This window comes from Tasmannia lanceolata, unplaced genomic scaffold (genome assembly GCF_043159265.1).
Source record: "Tasmannia lanceolata isolate RefF3 unplaced genomic scaffold, GAP_Taslan_0.1 ptg000037l, whole genome shotgun sequence".
NCBI classification, from domain to species: domain Eukaryota; kingdom Viridiplantae; phylum Streptophyta; class Magnoliopsida; order Canellales; family Winteraceae; genus Tasmannia; species Tasmannia lanceolata.
This window is the reverse complement of record NW_027518714.1, coordinates 43,831,279-43,850,741: the sequence shown is the minus strand read 5'-3', so window position 1 is coordinate 43,850,741 and position 19,463 is coordinate 43,831,279. Positions and strand designations below refer to the sequence as shown.

Sequence of the window (19,463 nt, the reverse complement as noted above, 5' to 3'; positions counted from 1 at the left end):
TATTTATTACAAAAAGTTCAGATGTAACAAAATATCGGACTTTAAGCTAGAAAAGGAAAATGTCAGGAAAAAGAATAACAGGAATTGGTAAAAAAAAAGATGATGATTGAAAAACTCAACACGTAAGAAAAAAAATACAACCTTGAAGTGGTAACCATAGTGATATGAATGGGACCATTTACACCTGCACATATTTGAAGAACAATTTGATTGAGAGCATAAAAGAACCATAAAAGCTAAGTATGAGAATGTTGATTAAATTAGAATATGATTACTCTAAATTATTAAATCCAACAAGCATTTTCTTGTATGAGACAAAAGATTATTCACACAAACAAAGTTGTCAACTAAAGTGGTCAACAACTATTATATATAATGAGAATCCGAATTGTAGTCGAAAAGATTAAGGTAATCTAAGCTTAAGGTTGGCAGAAACATCAACAGAATCAATACTAACCCCCTAAAAGTGATGCAAAAAAACTGGGAAGCACCAAAGCGTGGCTGAAAATAAACGTCACGAGTCAAGAAGATGAACGTAAAAAAGCATAACAATTAAAAGAAGGATCGAAACAAATGAATAGTAATTAAAGGACAGACTGACAACCAAGATTCAATCGAATGATAGCATAAATGAGTAAAACTCCATCCCTATAGTAGTAATTGAAAACATGAAAAATTAAACATTACAAGAAAGGAACCAAATATTTGTTGAGAATTATGTTTTCTTCTTATTTTCTTATGCTTCCTTTGTAGTTTACAAGTAATATTTCACTTAAAGGTAGTTTTTCATAATGAATATTTCACTTAAAAAGAGATGCTAAATGATGAGCAGCATAACATATTACACAAACATTTTTTCCTTCTTTCTTTTCATCTCCTGTATCTTCCTCTTTCAAAACCTAAAGAAATCTAATTGTATAAGAGCAGATCAAGGTTTGGGGGAGTCAAGATCCATCATCCTCCCACCAAACAATATAAAAAGCCTTGTAGAAGTTTCATTGTACTAGAGAGGGAAGGAGGTCTACCTATCCCGAGTTCATAAGGCTGACCTTATCACCCATATGGCACATCTCCCAGATCTGGAGACTATTGCTTATTGATAGATCCCATTAAAGCCCATCCAAGAGTTATTTATGATATTTTTTTGAGTAATTTTTTATTAAATTTAAGGAGGTTTTATAAAAAAAAAATTCTAAACGATTCATTAGCCGACCCCAACTAGTTTGGGACAAAGACTTAGTTGAGTTGAGTTGAGTTGAGAAGGAGGTTTTATAACGATCTGAAACTTTCAGATCAATAAAATACGAGAGGTCAGATCTGGAGTTTTTTATCTGTCCTCTCTTTAAAAATCCGAGATCATAGATCGCCAAGATTATAGATCTGCGCCCTATTTAAACATTCCCAATTCTTAGATCCCTAGTTTCCTCTCCTCCCATAGGTCGTTCTACATCAATTAGTATCAGAGCCTCATGTATAATGATCTTTCCATACCCGTCCTGCGTCATTTGGGCACCTCATACTCTCCTTTTCTGTGCATATGTTCAATTTGGTACATGAAATGTGTCTGAAGTTCAATGAAGTCCCAAATAAGTGGAACAAAACTCGTTGGGCTCCGAAAACTACATCACATCCACCCAATAATAGTAAATACTAATATGCGATAAAAGTGCAACGGTTACAAAGATTTGCATACTAGATAAATGTTCTCCATGTAATCATGACTTCAAACCAATCTTCAGCACCCATTGTGCTTAGCCATAGCGCGAATGCGATCTAAGAAGTTATGAGTGGTACAATGTCGATGAGCATTGTGATAGGTTGTCTCTTGATGTAGCACTTGACACGCATCATTTAAGGTGCCAACGCATGAATGAAAATTTCTAGTTTTTGTTATTTTGGCTCAATGCAAATCTGTTCTTCTCCCCAACATCGATCATCCCAGTCACTCCCATCAAAGTCATATGGCTAGCTACCTTCTATCCAGGAATAGTATTTTTCTTCTTACATGTGTCCATACTTTTTGATGTAGTACAGAAATGGAACACATGAATTTGAGGAATAGAATCCCACTTGCAAGTTATGTACTCAAGATGAATAGAGAAAAATCAAGAAAAGAAGATGAAATTCAATCTACTTTCATTCAAAATAAAGGAAACCCCAATAGGTAAATCCCAAATCAAATATATATAACATTATAAAAAAGGGGAGTAATAAATCGACCTCCATATATCTTAAATCGACCCCTTTTAACGGAAAACGTTAGGGCGTGTGAGTTGTACACTTGTACGGTGTTTAACGGCATATGAAAACTTTACTAACACGCCCAACGTTTTACGTTAAAAGGGGTCGATTTATCACTGCCCTATAAAAAAATCCCAAAAACCTTAAAATGGGGTTGATTTTATAATGGCAGCACTTACACGAAATTTAATTCTCTAAGGAAACAACCAACCAAAAAAAGAAAACTAAAATAAAACATCCCAAAAATAAAGTTTGTAGATGGTTTTCACACTTTCCCTCAATCGATGGCTAAAATTCTTGACCGATGCTTTGGGATCTCAATCGATGCTTTGGGTTATTGATCAATGAATTGTGCCTTCAAATGTGGTAAAACATAGGTTCCTCTTGATGGATTTTCTTGTAGCTTGATCTGGGACAATTAAAAATTCTCGTGGGATTTGCCTTGCATCACTTTTAATCACCCACCAATTTTCACGCGCCTTCATTTTATATATTGTAAGACGATGGATTGGAGATGTGGTGGTCCTAGAGCTCCCAACAGAGTTTTAATGTACCAAGTGGGTCGCGGCAGCCTTCACATGTTGCCATTTCAACATTACTTTCTCATCCAAGAAAATGAGCAAATCTAATGGAAACAATAGATTGCTTGGTTTGGACATTTGCACATTAAAGCAAGCTTGTAGGTCACCCACATTACAAAGAATTTAATCATGAAGCATTCTAAAAATCTCATCATCCAACAAGAGATTCTCAAACTCAGCTTGACAGCCCTTAAAATGACCAATTTGTCGCAATTTGGCCATGATCCCTATGACATATTCAAACCTGAATCTCCCAAATCTAGCACACAGGGTTTCTGTAAAGGTCTTTCAGGACATCGTACAAAGATTGTTCCAACCATTGACACCACTATATGGCCTCCTTCCAAGTGGAATCAAGACAAACTTTACCTCTTGTTCCTTTGGGAACTAATCTGTTGAAAGGAAAGAAGAAGATGGGAGGATAAGAGAAGAAGAGTTGGAGACTTGCTCCCCCTCACTTATGTACACCTAACACTCCCCCCCAAGCTGGAATGTATATATTAAACATTCATAGCTTGTTACAAATGTCGCTCAACTTAGCCTTACTTAATAGCTTGGTTTGATCCACAAATCTAGCATCATAATACAACTGAGAATGAGAGGAAGGGGCAAGAGTGATCTTTGACAAAAGGGAGCGCAACCATGGCCCTAAATTCGGCTTTTGCACTGGATTTAGCTATGACATCTTGTTTCTTGCTTCGTCGTGACACCAAGTTAACCTCCTACGAAGGTGCAATATCCAGTGGTCGATCTTCTATCTGCTGGAGATCCTGCCCAATCTTCATCAGTGAACCCTTTTATCTTCTCATGACCATGTTTCTTAAACAATAAGCCTCTCCCTAGGACACCTTTCAAGTATCTAAGAAAAAATTTGAAGCAACGCCGCCCAATGCGAGGTACGAGGTAAGCTCATATACTTGCTGACTATCCCTACAGCAAATGAGATGTCTGGGCGAGTGACTGTGAGATATATGAGCTTGCCAACTAGCCTCCTGTATCTGACAACGTCATCTAATAAATCCCCCTCCTCTGGAAGAAGTTTTACATTCGAATCCATAGGAAAAGTAGCAGGTTTCACCCCAAGATAACATGTCTCATCTAATAAGTCCAACACATACTTCCTTTGTGAGAGGGAAAGGCCTCTGCTAGAATAGGCTACCTCAATCCCATGAAAGTACTTAAGGAGACCCAGATCTTTGGTGCAAAACTTTCTACAAGAGGGCCTTCAACTTCTGTATACCCACTGAGTCACTTCCGGTAATGATAATATCATCAACGTATACTATCACAAGAACATATCCAATAGCAGAATGGTGGCTAAAGACGAAGTAATCAACGGCACATTGCTTCATGCCAAACCACATGATAGCATCACTGAATCTCCCAAACCATGATCTAGGAGATTGTTTTAGGCCATAGAGAGATTTCCGCAAGCAATACACTGAGGACATCTTCCCCTAAGCAATATACCCAGGAGGTTGCTCCATGTACACCTCAGTGAGGTCAACAAGAAGAAAGTTGTTCTTCACATCTAGCTGATATAGTGGCCATCCTCGGTTGACGGCAAGGGAGATAAAGACCCGAACATAGGGAATCTTGGCAAAGGGGGAGGTCTCTGGGTAGTCAACCCCAAATGTCTGAGTGTATCATCTGGCAACCAAGCGCGTCTTAAGGTGCTCAACAGTCACGTCGGGTAAGTATTTGACAGCACAGCATAGAGCCAACGGCATCCCACTGGCCGAGCACCAAGAGGTAGAGGTACCAAATCCCAAGTTTAATTGGCCAAAAGAGCGGCCATCTCAAGATCCATAGCAGCGCACCAAACTAAATGATCGATGGCCACTGGCACTGACTGCAGCAAAGAGACAGAAAACAATGAGGGCACAAAGCTACGAAATATAGGACTAAGACGAACATATGAAATAACAGAGGAAATGGGATGTGTAGTGCTATGTGAACAAGTACGTGAAGAAAAAGGAGAATTGGTAGCAACATCCAGAGAGGGCCGTAGAGGTACGTGCGAGGTAGTGGCTAGTATCTCCGGTAGAGAAGACGATACCTCGAGCGGAGGGTGATGGGCAGCAGATTTCGGACGCCTCTGATATGTCTTCATAGTAGCCGGAGGAGGACGAGGAGGGATCTCCGATTCAAGTACAACTTCACTACTCTCATGAGAAGTAGTAAAGAAGGATTCTGACTCAAAAAATGTGACATCTGCGGAGACAAAGGATCAACGTAACCGTGGACTGTAACATCGATAACCTTTCTAGGTACAAGAGTAGCTCAGAAAGACATATCGTTCCGCCTTAGGGTTCAATTTATCTAGACCATGACTAAGAATATGAACAAAGAAACACAACCAAAGACCCGGGGTGAGAGGAAATGGATCTCTTTGAGGATGTACCACGGTGAATGGAGATTTACCACCAAGGACCGAGGGGGGAAGCCAGTTAGCTAAGAAACATGAGGTAAGAACGGCATCACTCCAATATGCTTTAGGGACCCGCATTTGAAAGATAAGTGTGCGGGCTGTTCGAGTTGGTGCCCTAGAACCCAGTATATTTCGCATGTTAATTAATAAAAGTATCTTTTCATGACAATTTATTGGTACTAAAGTAAAATATGTGTGATACATTACTTATCATTGACACGTATTTGTCCTTAGGTAGCAAAGTAAGAAACCTATACTCATGGATTCACAGATCCTAAGGAGATATGGGATTCCGGTTCTTTGCAGACCTTAGTAGTTCCTAGTTGGGGTTGAGGATGGACACCTCCTCCTGGATACAACTAGCATCTATCTTGCCTACATGCACGAGATGTGGAGTGACTTATCTCAATTACTTGGGTAGTGGACCCTAAGCAAGATAGAATGGGTATGACAATGAGATTGCATTATGAACAGGATCAAATTAGAATAGCTTGTGGACAGGAGAAAGTTGAGCTATTCTACCAGACAGAACCCTTTAAACGTCCTTTGACCTGAGGGGTCATATTGGTCTGTTGGCGAGTCTCTCATTTTTGGTCTATCTACCCGTGATTCTGTTGAAGTCACCAGAGGGTAGTACTGGAGTGTTGGGCAAACCTTCGAGGTCAATAGTGATACCCGACATGGAATTCTCTGCCTATTTAATAGGATAACATCTACGGTTTTGGTCAGAGCAGTAGACCTAGAAAAATACCTGGCCAGGTGGATTTGATAAAGTGTTTATCAAAAGGATTTCAGAAAATAAGTTTTGAAATGTTTTCGCAAATGCATTTGCGAGCCAACACTGCTTGACTGAAAGGTATACCATGAGTAAGCCCAAGGGGTAGTTGATGTCCACCCCCCGTAGGACTCAACTCGGTAGATGTGGACTTGGAGAAAGGACTTACACATTTGATGTGATTAGGAGTATGATGATTTGACGGTTATCTTCAAGATTACGTCTCGATAGAGGACATTGACTCAATGCGATTGAAGCATTAGCTACGGAACAATAATCGCAGTGGGGCCCACTTGTGGGTTCTGCAGGATCTTCTGTTGAATCCTTGCTACAATCCCACTCACTACTCGTTTGACCTATTATAATCTATTAGATAGAGGTCCCGCATTTATTTGGTTGCTCACACGAACTAGTTTCGTGGCATTGGATGCATTGAAAGGATATACACAATGTATATAGTGTGTATGCACTATGGGATATATTGGGAATACCAAAATAGTTAAGTATTAACCATAAGGGTATTTTGGGAATATCATAAATTATATTGGAGCTTTAATCCTATTGGATATGATTGGATTGCATTAATTTAATTGAGAATTAAATGTGAAATGCAATGGGAATTTGAATTGGATAAGTGGACCCACATGGGACGAATTTGGGTGGGACCCATGGCCACAAACCCTATGTGGTGTGACATTATCAATTTGAAATTCAAATAATATTTAGAATATTATTGTTTGATTTATTTTTCTAAATTAATTCGAAAGAGAGAGAGAGAGAGAGAGAGAGAGAAAGAAAGAACAAACAAAATTGGAAACTTGGGAACCACAAGGGGCAACCAAGGGTTGCTTGGGCAGCAAGCAAAACCCTTGGGGACGTCCCATGTGGGTTTCCCTTTATGAGGTTGCTTGTCTTACCAATTAGAGCTTCCAATTGTGGCTAGTTTCCTTAGTATTGTGAGATTTCTCTAGAAACTTTGGATTGTGCATGTGGAAATTGAAAACTCTATAAATACAAGACATATGGCTAGAGTTTTCTACAGCTCTTCCATAATTCCATGTGCTGAAAATTCGTAGAGACACCCCAAAGTCTTTCTCTTCTTCTTCTCCTTCAATTCCATCAACTAGTTTTGTCTTTTCTAGATCAAAGACAAACATCAAACCAAGCTTCATTGATCTAAATACATATTCTTACATTATAATCTGATTTAGATCGGGTTATAAAGTGAACAAAGAGTTGTACACAAGATCCTTTGCGCAACAAAAGGAATCCATCGATTCAACTTGCGGTTTCACGTCGATTAGATCGCCGGCGAGGAATCCTGGGTTAGAGTAAAAAATTTGTTCTACACGATTTATTCTTCCGCTACGTGTAGTGATTTTACTCGGGGTTTTACAACCTTTCTAACACGGGCCACATCAAGTAAAGATCTCAATTTCCTCTCAGCTACACTATTTTGTTGAGAGGTGTATCACAAGAGGACTAATGTAGTATGCCATGAGTAGATAGGAACTCTTCAAAGATAATAAATGTAGAAAAATATTCCCTAGCATTGTTAGTTCGCAAACGTTTGAGGGTACAATTATATTTATTAGTGACCTCAGCATGAAAAGTGCGAAAAGCATAAAAGACCTCAGAGCGTTCTTTAAGTAGAGCCATGTCATACGAGAGAAGTCGTCAACAAACACAATAAAATATCTATATCCAAAAAGGGACATAGTCCTCGAGGGACCCCATACATCAGAGTGGACTAACTCAAAAGGGCTCGAGACCTGACTAACTACTCTAGATGGAAAGGACACACGATGGTGTTTTCCAAGTTCATAGGACTCGCATTGAAATAACTGGAGGGGGCCAGAAACAATGGGCGTTCGCTATAATCTCTAATGACATAGATAGCCGAGGCGATAGTGCCACTGATAGGCGTTGACGAAACTGTGCGAAACGGCACGAAAGGGGCCACAGTCCAGACGATAAAGCACATCTACCTCACGTCCTGAACCAATCATCCTCCCAGTCAAGAGATCCTAAAAGGCACAATGAGAAGGGTAAAACGAGACAAAGCAGTTAAGACTTTTTGTAAGTTGGCTAACAGAAAGCAAACTAAATGGGGACTTGGGAACACAAAAAACTGAGGATAATGTAAATCCAGCGTGGGAAAAATGATACCAACACCAAAGATGTGAGTAGTGGTCCCATCAGCAAGAGTACTGAAATGAGAGGTAGAGTGAGGAGGCCAAAACAAACTAAGGTAAGAAGAATTACCCGTCATATGGTTCAATGCCCCGGAATCAATAATCCATGAGCTAGAGCTAGAGCTAGCAAGGAGAGAGGCAGGCGAACTACCTGGCTGTGCAAAACCCGCAGTGAGAGGGCGACTGCTCAATCGTAAGCGCTGAAACTCCTCATAGTTGGCCCGAGAGAGAAAGGAACCATATGTTGGTGCCACTGGGCAAGGCGTGGAAAAGGATGTCGAGGCATCAGGAAGACCAGAAGCAGTGAGGTCCGCCGAGCAGGATGGATGGAGATCGGGGCATGGACGGAGCTCGGGGGATGTAGGGCATAGCAAGTAGCAGCATGATGTCCCTCCCTCTGACAATGAGTGCAATGATGTCAGCTACGCCCACCAATAAAACAACCCCCACCAAAATCGCGGCCACCGCCTCGGCCTCTAAAACCTCCACCGTAGCCGTAGGTACCGCCATCGCGGCTAAAATTCCCGCCAGCATCATATATGCAACAAGCGCAGAGCCATCAACAGAGACAACATGAGAGGAATCACCCACGAGGCACTTACTGAGCACGGGAATAAACCTCCGTGAGAGATGGCACAGAACCCGAGTCTGAGATGCAGAAAGTCAGGGCCCAAGGTATCGAGGAAGTGAACGACGCGGAGCTGGTCCCGTTGTCGAGCTAGAGTAGTCAAGTCAGATGTGAGGGGCATAAAAACATCGAGCTGGTGACAATGGGATACAAACTGACTGTAATAGGCAGAGATGGGTATCGCCACGCCGGAGGCGCATCCACTCTGAATAGGTGGCACAAATGCGGGTGAGGTTGTCAACCCCGGAATAAAAGATAGTTGTATGGTCCCAGATGCGCTTGGAGGTCGGAAGGCACATCATAGTGACAGCGACATGAGGGACCATGCATTGCCAAAGAAGCGTGTGAATCAGGGCATGATCTTGCTCCCACCGAGCATATGTAGGATCCATGGAGGAGGGAGGATCGTGCCGAATGAAGCTAACCTTTCCTCGACCGATGAGGTAGGTCTCAACTGACATTTTCCAATTCAGATAATTGGACCCATCTAGTTTGACTGTAGTCATCTGTGGGAAAGTACCCTCAACAGAAGGAGAATAGCTAGGCGAAGAGGATGCCGAAGGTGGAGGAGTTGCATGAACCTCAAGGAGCGTGCCGAGAGAGGGATCCACAACGACTAAAGGATCCATGAAGACAAAGAGAGAAGAATATGCTCAACCACAACAATCGGCAAAGGGATAAAAGGAAAAAAAAAAGGATCACTGGACGGGGCCAAACATCAGACCGCGACTCCGAGGAGTACGAATAGGAAAACACGACATAGGGCTACTAGCAAGCCAGATCGGAGCCACGGACAAGGAGAAAGAATCCCTGGGGGACGATTTAGGACATCGAGAAAAGAGGAAAAAGAGAGCGTAAGTTGTGGAAGGAGTGAGAGAACTAGATGTTAGGGTTTAAAGAAATGGGAATGCGGGTTTGAAGGGTAAGGAGGATGGAGGTTGTTGGATGTGAAGAAAGAGAGGGCATATGGAGTGAAAAATGGGAGTGGGGGTGCCGGAATAAAGATAGAGGGGAGGGAGGGTCTGTCTGCTGGGAATAGGGTTTCGACGAGGCTGAGGGGTGTCGGGGAGGAGGGAAGAGGGTTCCGGCGAGGCTAAGAGGTTCCAGCGAGTAGGGAAGAGGGTTTCGGTCAGGCTAAGGGATGTCGGGGATGAGGGAAGAGGGTTTCGACAAGGATAAGGGGTTCAGGGGATGACGAAAGAGGATTCCGACGAATAAGGGTGTCAGGAATAGGGTTTTTGGTGTGTCTGGGTTACCGGAAATGGGTTTGTGGGGTGTTGGGTTACCGGAAAGGAAGGATGGGAGGGTCTGGTTTGCCGGAAGTAGGAATGCAACTCAAGTTGGGTTCAACCTGGTTTTTGGGCAGGTTGGGTTGGGTTGCGGGATGGGAATTTATAACCCGACTGAAAATCGGATTGGGTCGGGTTGGGGTATCGGGCAACTCGACCCGAATTGTAACCTGACCATTTTCTATTAAGTTTTTTTTTTTTTTTCAAATTTTAGTAATATTTACGATTTTAGACTTTTAGTCTTTTACTTTCTCATCACTGTTGATATTGTGAAGGGGATGCAAGATGGACAGGTAAGCTTCATAATGGTTGATACTTGGTGCACTATATATTTATACACACACCGACCAGTGTACTGTTTCTAAAATTTTAAATTACAGAATGCCACTTGCACTCTCGGTAGAGTTTAATCTACATTTATGCAACCTAATTTCTTACTTTCTATTTTGGATCCGTTAGTGTATTAACTACAAACTAGTGCGTCATTATATCATTGACCCTTCATTTCTGACTTTCTATACTGGATCCATTAGTGTCTTAATTACATGAATTATATGACGTTCATGCATATTTTCTGAGGAAAAATATTGGCAGCAGAAGTACAAGTGGCGCCAACATATTTAGATGGTCTAAACACAATTCAATATGGAAATCTGGTCGGGCTGAGGAAACTATTCCTCGGGATGGGTCGGGTTGAACCCCGCCGGCTTGGAACTCGGGTTGGGTTGGAAAAATGGGTTCCTTGGGTTGGGTCGGGTTGGCCTCAACCCGGCCCTAGTTGCACCCCTAGCCGGAAGATGGTGGGGTGGGGGTTGGTCTATCGAGTGGGGTTTGCGTTTGCAGAGGGTGGTGTGAGGGTAGGAGGAAGAAGAGCGAGATGGCGTGAGGGTTTGGGTTTGCAGAGGATGGTGGGAGGAAGAAGGGTTCTTCCAAGGTTTTTTTGAAAGATGACAAATTTCATTGATATTAGAAAAGCATTGGGGACCAGGAGTCCCGTCTTGCATTACAAAATATCAATAAGACTGGACCGCATACCCAGAACCAGATAAGATAAACCTAACAGAACAAATTCACTACCAAAACATTAACTTTTTCCTTCACTATACCATTGCTGGTCTTACCTATGGGTTCCCAAAGAATTCCTATGTCGGTCCTTTTTACAATCCAAATTCCACTCCTTTTGTTAGCACCAGTATTAACAAGACACCAGAAATTCATAGAAGCATAAGCAAAAGCACCCAAAAAGGCTCCTTCTCCATCGATATGCAAGATCAAAGAAGACATAAAAACAGTCGTCCTTAACCCGAGCATTTCTCCAATTCCTCAAGAATGGATTTGATTTTGTCGAGGACCGATTCTTCTTCCAATACTTGGTCTTCTTCATTTAAAGTCATATTCTCCGAAGCCTCTTCTCTTAAACTCCTATCCTCTAGCTTTCGAATCCCAACCTCTTTCTTCGCTTCCCAGTCCAGCCTCCTTTCTTTTCTTTCGTCCATCATGAACTTGACAAAGAAAGGGTATTTATGCATGGGCTTATGGGATTCTTTCACATTGTAAGTCTCAGTTAAGTTAAAGAAAGCTTCCCTCCTATTGGCCTCTCTTTTAAAGAGAGTCCATTCCTTTTTAATGAATTCACCAATTCTCTCCCTGGGCATTGGAGAGGATTTTGATGCCTGTTCTTCATTGTAACTCAACCCCTAAGTCTAAAGAGAAGCTCCAGCTTGTCTGGAGGACGTTTCCTTTTTCTACTAGGGCCTACCGAGGAAGGGGGAGAGATTGGAGAAGATTGTTTCTGATCCATACTCCTATCTGTCTGAGAGAACCGGCAAGATGCTTCCAAAGTTTTTAAATCACAGAGGTAACCGCCAAGGAGGTTTAGAGCCCGGGAACTAAAACCAATAACCACCCCCATAACACACGTAGAACGAGGACGCCAACCTGGAGTTGAACGTATTTATGATGCCTGAACCATCCTGACCAAGGATTCTACCTTTTCGTCTTTCAGAGGTAATAAGACAAATTCTTGAATTAATGTAAACATCGATAGAAGATCCCTAGCATGGTCTCTGACATATTGCAAATCATCCCCTTCGATAACCCAAGGCACCATAAATGAACTACTATAAATAATTATGGCTTCAGCCCCTTAAAGAGGGAGAGCCTTACCGCCTTCTTGACCTTTCCGATGATCACGATTTAATATTTTGATTTTGAGACCCAGGTGAGTAGCATACACATCTAGCTTACTTTTTTAGTTCCCAAAAAACCAAAACCATCTAGAGTTCGTGAGAAACTCCTGCAGATAGAGACCTCTAGGATTAGATATCCAACCACGAAGGGACCCACAAATTTCCTTGAAGGATAGTTTGGCGGGAGCCCCTCCACTGCTTAGTTTGCCAAGACAGAAAAGGAGGGACGGGATGGCAAGGCCAAAAAGGGAAACCAATTACAGGATTTGAAATTTGAATTCAACCGAGAGGGGTCCACAAGATCACCCGACTTTTTGCCCGTTACTCTCCAGGAAGGCAAATCTTGGAAACCACTCCCCTCCGGTGGAACCAAAGGCTTCGACCCAGTACGGTGGACACTGGGATGATTCAAGGGTGGCAATTCTAGAGAATTCGGTGATGAGAAGTTTAAAGATCTATGGGAGACCAAAGATTGTCCCTTGCAAAGTTCAATACCTATAGTAAAAACCTCATCCAAGACCCAGAGGAGGACAAATGAGGAGAATTTCCACCTGGGAGCGAGTATTTTAGCCGAGACAAAACTCATACACTGCCTATGTTCTCCCTCCATCCTTATCTCCAAAACCTGACCAAAGATACTTCCCAAAGCTTCCACAGTTGACGTTGCCCATGCATGAAGGGGGATTCCATAAAAGTTGACCTAGGATTCTTCAGCGCCGTGAATGAAGTCCCAAGACCATGCTGAAAGGGAGAGTAATTGGTTGCCACATGCTTCCCTACCTTTAGCCAGGACTTGAGACACCTGTTCAGCAGATTCGAACATAAAGAGGATCTCATCCTCCGCTAGCAAACAGGGACATGAAAGGGAAGGAATGTTCCAAAAGCTTTTTGCCAACGACCATAGTTCATCTAGAGGCCCGCTTGGGACAGATCTTCTGCCGACCAAACATGCTTTTAAGATATTCATTCGAGATGTCACTTCCTTCCCTACTACCGATAAGGACGAGATCAATTTTCCTCTTTGGAAGGAGATTTCTCCAGCATCCGGCCATGATTCCCCCTCAGAGTTGTCGGTGACCCAAGATTGGTTATACCCAGGAAAAAGGGGGTCCGATTTCTTTCTTTTCTTTTTTTTCCTTTTCGGCTGGGAACACCACCGGCAATTTGTACGCCATTTGAAGTTATGATAATGACAATAAGGGCAAGTCCAATCTCCCAACCATCTTCTTGGGCTCACCTTTGGGGGAGATGGATTATTTGAAGAACATTGTTTTTTCCCCTCCAATTTTTTCCTCCACACATAGTTCTTCGTCCACTCAGGACCCCTAAATCATCCGCTGTTTTTCCAAAGCAATGTTCTGATTTTGTTTCCAAGGTTGGTCCCTAGGGTACCACAACCCTAGGACTATGATACCATGTTGAAAGGAAAGAAGAAGAATGGAGAATAAGAGAAGAGGTGGATACTTGCTCCCCCTCACTTATGTATTTATATGTAGAGATAAAAAATACAAAGACCATAATGCCCTAAGGCATATATACACCTTCTAGCATAATCAAATTCAAAAAATTGCTTTGCTCAATAAATATGACCCCTAGAATCCTCTCCCGTTAACCGAAAAACTGAAAACCGGATCATCAATGATCGAGTTTGAATTGCCAACCAATCCTCGAATTTGATTCAATCAACGATGACATGGCCGTCAACACATTTTCTCATGCCCATGATGTTTTATGCAGACAGTTGACCGTATTTATAATCAATTGTAGGGATCTCATGAAGTATTTCATAGAGGATTCTGGCTGGATACTTTAATATATCTTTGAGCAATTTTATTCTTGCTCCATTTTAACGGTCTATTGAAGTCTAGTGTGGTTGGCCATGGCTCTAATGCCCAATGATAAGATCCATGCTGCAAACTATAGAAAAAATGTGGTGAAGATGATTAATGCAAACTCAATTGAAGAGGTATTATCCTCCTCCATCTTTTGACAATAGTGAAATGGTGGTTGATTTTCATTGCATTCATCCTCCCTTTTAGATACATTTCAATGGTTATTCTTCTAAATTTGTTCCTACATTCTTGCTTAGCTAGTTTAACAAATTTTAGTTAAGGGTCCATTTGGATGCAAGTAGAAGGAACTGAATGCAGATTCCGATTTCTTTACTTTCCTTTTTCCCAAATTTGAGGCTTGAATTTAGAAAATTTACAGCCAGAAAGGACTGCCATGTGAATAGTAAATATCAAACAAACAATTCTAAGAAATGGAAAATGTGTACTTTTACTTTGATTTTCCCACTTTTTAGTGCAAAAAAAGAAACAAAAGAAAGCAAATTACTAGTAACATAATTGTGTAGTTTTAATAATTGTCATTTCCTAAATCAGCGCTAATGAAGAAGAAAAGATTAAATGATGTATATAATTACTTGAACGCGGTGGTCACAGGACCTACTCCAAAAACTGCAGCCAGGACAATCTCCCTAAGCAGTCCCTACAAACCAATCCATCAACAAAATTGTGCAAATTCAAAGCTCGGATTGAACAGGAAAAAGGAGAAGTAACAGATTCCGAAGACTCACTAAAATCTTGCTTGCCACCGTTGCCGCACTAATCAGGCCTGCATTTCTAAGAAATCCAGCTGTATAGGTAATCAAATCAGAGATCAGAAAATTCATAACTATCATTTACTCCATTTAGGGCACAAATGACAAAGAAGACGAGGAAGAAAAGAGACGTACTAGATTGCGTGGAGAGTGGAACAGATTTCAGGGCGGCATCATCCGCACTGTAGTAATCCTCTGGCAGAGTAGAGAATGTCTTAAAAGTTGTGAAATTAGGTTTAGATACATTGAAGAAGAGATTTCGAGTGGGAGAATGATGGAGAGAGCAAGGGACGGATTTGATGAAGGAGAGAAGGATTTTCTTGGAAGGATTTGTGGAATGATGAGATTGATTCGTGTATGGGAAATGTTTCCTTTGAATTTTAAAGGGAGAGGGGAAAGGAGGAGTAGGAGTAGCGAAAGGATGAAGCTTAGGTGGAAATGCCATGCTTGCAAGTGTAAGTGAGGTGAGGGCTTGCCATTCAAGAAAAAGAAAAGAAAAAATGGAGGTGAGGGCAATTAGGGAGGGAAAATCATTTTGAACATTGGCTGTGTCTCCGGCAGAGTTTCACCTCCTCTACAAAGGAAAGCCCTCGTTTTGGATTCCAAAACCGATTTAGGACTCAAAACAAAGGAAAGCCCTCGTTTTGGACTACGATTTAATTTTTAATTTTGAGTCCATAATCAGTTTTGGACTCGCAATCATTTCTCAAAACCCCAAAAAAAAATTTAGAAAAAAGGCTTAATAGTGAATTTGAGTCCAATAATTGGTTCTGGACTCACAATCGATTCACAAAAAACAAAACAAAACAAAACAAAACAAAGCTTGAGAGCTCAGGTGTGTTGTGTAAAATCAGCCTTTCACGCCTGGGTGGACTAAGATTAATCTCACCAAAAAGCATATTCTTAATCTCAGCCCTTCGTAAAAGAGTGAAACGTCACGACCGAAGTGAAACAATCTCTTCCTTTTCATCAAAGAGAACGGCCAACCCATGGGATGAACGCACAGTGATAGCATGGGGTTACTCGCATTGGACTTTGGGGAATTTGGGGGGCATTTGAGGAGTAACGTGTTAGTCCTAGCAAGAATTTTAGGCCATGTCTGGCAGCCATGATTTTTTTTTCATGATAAATTAGTGTCTCCAAGTGAGGTGGCGTAGGGCGGGTAGGAGAAGAAGAGAGATTTGGAGGGGGTATTTTGTTCCTGGAAATAATTAAGTTTTATTTAATTAATAAAATAAATAGAGAAATTAGTTAGTTTCCTAGTTGGAGAAAATTAGGGCTTTTAAAAGGTATGTAAAGCAAATTAATATACAATTATGATTTGTTCTACTCTCTGCAGAGATTCAGATCTCTTGAGGATATAAGTTAGAACGTATTTATAGTTATTAAATCAAGCTTTGTTTTGTTTGAGCGAAGAATAATTGATTAGGGTTGTGGGAATTGATTCCCGAAGATCTTCGCGATCGATCCGCGTTTGATGCCCTAATCAATTGAGAAAATTAAAAGATAGTTTATTAAGATGTTTAATATGCTTAAAGGAAGAAGAAAGAAGGGTTTTCGGGTACGAAATCAGAGAAAACAAGCGTTCTCGTACAATTGGGAAAAACCCAAAGTAGACGTCCTAAGGGTCTCTCGGACGCCCGAAGGACGAGGGTCCGGCGCCCGAATAAATATACCTGAGAATTCCGGAGAGGGAAAAATCTCAGAGACACCCTAAGGTGTCGTTCGGACGTCCGAAGGGGTTCTCGGACGCCCAGTTCAGACTCCCGAACGCACTATTTGGGGCTGATTTTGGGAAGCTTTCCATTCAATTTTTGGAGGGCATAGGTCTACCCCAGAGTACTTGGATATTAATCCAAAGTGTTAATTAGTTATTAATATGGATTGTAGGTGACACTGCGCACCGATTAAAGATCTTATTCGTGGGAAACGATACAACTCAACATCACAGGTGAGTAGACTTGTTCTACCACAGTTATTCTACATATTGAATATGATTTATTATGCAAAATTATACATGTTCATTATTGATATTGACTGTGTTAGTGTGCACAAGGGTCAATATTCATAGTATGGTATGACTCCTAGTTCGGATCTACCACATGCACATATGTGCCAGTTAGACTTTATAGTCACAGTTTTGCATTAGGACATAGTGTTGTTTGAGTAAGGATGCAATAGTCAACATCCTTTGAGACAAAGCGTTTTTGCGTGATTACTAGTGTGTGAGACTTTTCTAGACGGTCAAAGGAGGTCACAGATCAAGCCGGAGTTATGGTTCTACGCAGTCTTTTCGAGACCTTCACCCTATGCAGTATTTTCGGGAGTGTAATTATGTACGAGATCATTGGGATTCAGCTTCCTACGAGTTAGTAGGCAAGTTCTGTTGACTACGTAGTTTAGCAGTACTAGTCTCACTCCCTAAGCATTAGGCACAGTTACAAGTTACAGTTCTAGTTACAATTATGCATGTTTATGCCAGTTACACAGTTTTGCTAGGTAGATTGCTATACCAGTTACATTTATTACATAGATTGTCAGTTATCATGTTTCCATTGATTGATATCATGTTATTAGTGTAGACATATCTATTTCGCTGGGCGTTAGCTCATTCCACGCATTCTATGTTACAGGTGGAGACTAGTAGGATGCTTGATTTCGCAGGCTTGGGGGTGAGTAATGGCACAACCTTAGGAGATAATTATTTCATGTATTTTTGTTATTAAGACAATCCTTACTATTCTAAAAGCCTACACCTCCAAATTTCGCCAACCAACTTCTCCTCAAATGCCAAGTGTGTCCCACTTTATATTTTGCTAAAATTCCTTCTATATCCTCTTTTCTCAAGGTTTTTCCCTCCTTTTCAATTGTGCTTTGCCCCTGGGGATAAGTCCAAAAATCGCACAACACGTCTCAAATTTTATTCCAGTATTATCCCATCCCACCACGTCTCTGCCATTTTAATGCGTTTTGGGCCCACCCCTTACCCATGGCATTTGGGTAATTTCCTTTTAAGATATACACTAGGGCTACCGTCCAAACTCCACCGCCCCTTCTACCAATGAATTTTATGATTTCTAGGGCACGTTTTCTCCCCCTCTACTTCTTCTCCTCAGCTACAGAAGATCAGCGCGGTCCTCCTAAAACATGAAATGAGAACCCTCTTCCTCCTGCCACTTGTACTTCTTCTGTTCGGGGAGAACCACGTGGTTTCACTGCGTTTTCCCCTCCATGCAGGAGATTTCTCCCATGCATGTTTGGGCTTCTCCCCTTTGGTATTATAATTAGCAGCTTTTTCATTGAATTTTTTCACCCATGCATATCTGCTCTTTCTCAGTTTCTACTCTGGTGTCTTCTGAATTTTGGTGTCTTCCTTCTTCTCTCTCTAGTAAGTTCTATTTTATGTTCTCTTTTATTTGAGGAAATCTTATTTTTATCTATAACATTTGATGTTTAAATATAAAAAAAGGCATTTATTGGATGAGTTTAGGGTTTCGGTTTTCATAATTTCTTGTTAAAAACCAATCACTGAGAAGGATAAATCATTTTAAAGTTTCTTGGGAGGTATTTAGTCCAAAAACTTAGAAATTTTGTTAGAATATAGATTAATTTTCTTGGGAAATTTTCTTTCTCCTTCCAAGACAATTGGTGTAATTTTAGTGAATAGAGAAAGAAAGCAATATTCTTCTCTTATTTCTCAATATTAGATTTCTGTACAAATGTCCTCTTTTGTGAGATGGTAAAGAGAATAAGTTTAAGATTGCCTGTATGGTGAGATTTTAGTCTACCTGTAACCCCAAATCACTTAGAAGGATAAATCATTTTAAAAGTTTCTTGGGATGTATTTAGTCCAGAAACTTAGAAATTTTGTTAGAATATAGATTAATCTCCTTTATCCTTCCAGGACTAGTGGTGTAATTTTAGTGAATAGAGAAAGAGAGCAATATATTCTTCTGTTATTTCTCAATATTAGATTTTTGTACAAATGTCCTCTTTTGTGAGATGATAAAGAGAATAAGTTTAAGATTGCCTGTATGGTGAGATTTTAGTCTACCTGTAACCCCAAATAAATGAGCCCTCTGAATTTATTTTAGGAACTCCCTGAACAGAACAAATTGTTGGAGCACCTAGCTCCTCATGTATGAACACCTTGGCTGCACACGATTAAATATTTAGTGTCGAGTAGCTCAACCCTTGAACATAAATAACATGTCACCACTGTTGAAATTTCGAAACTAACCATACGATAATATTTGGATCAGAAGAGAATGTGGATGTCAGCACACACACACAAAAGAAGTTTAAGCACATGCCCCAAACCCATTTGAGTTGAATCAAATGGGTAACTTTGATTCAACTCAAATGGGTAAATTTTTTTTTCATTTTGTTGCTTAGTGGTTCTATAATGTGTAAATTTGCAACTCTCTTATTTTGAAAACTGTCCTGATATTAAAAAAATGGAGACGCAAAATGCTTTTTAGTCTAAATGTTTGGTTTGGTGGCAGTTTGGTTTGAGTTTCCACGTCCTAAGT

The 19,463-nt window shown here is 40.9% G+C and overlaps 1 protein-coding gene across 3 annotated transcripts in view; it reads right to left on the bottom strand.

The window, feature by feature from the left end:
* LOC143862240 (uncharacterized) overlaps positions 1–15,562 on the bottom strand; it is a 113,657-nt gene extending 98,095 nt beyond the window's left edge. For all 3 annotated transcript variants that reach the window (XM_077373251.1, XM_077373249.1, XM_077373250.1), the window contains exons 1-5: positions 15,067–15,562; positions 14,908–14,966; positions 14,755–14,819; positions 458–501; positions 142–184 (exon numbers count right to left, since the gene is read on the bottom strand). In XM_077373251.1, the coding sequence (XP_077229366.1) occupies positions 142–184; positions 458–501; positions 14,755–14,819; positions 14,908–14,966; positions 15,067–15,376 (521 nt within the window). In that variant the 5' untranslated portion in view covers positions 15,377–15,562. The remainder of the gene's footprint in view (positions 1–141; positions 185–457; positions 502–14,754; positions 14,820–14,907; positions 14,967–15,066) is intronic.
* Positions 15,563–19,463: the final 3,901 nt, after the last annotated feature.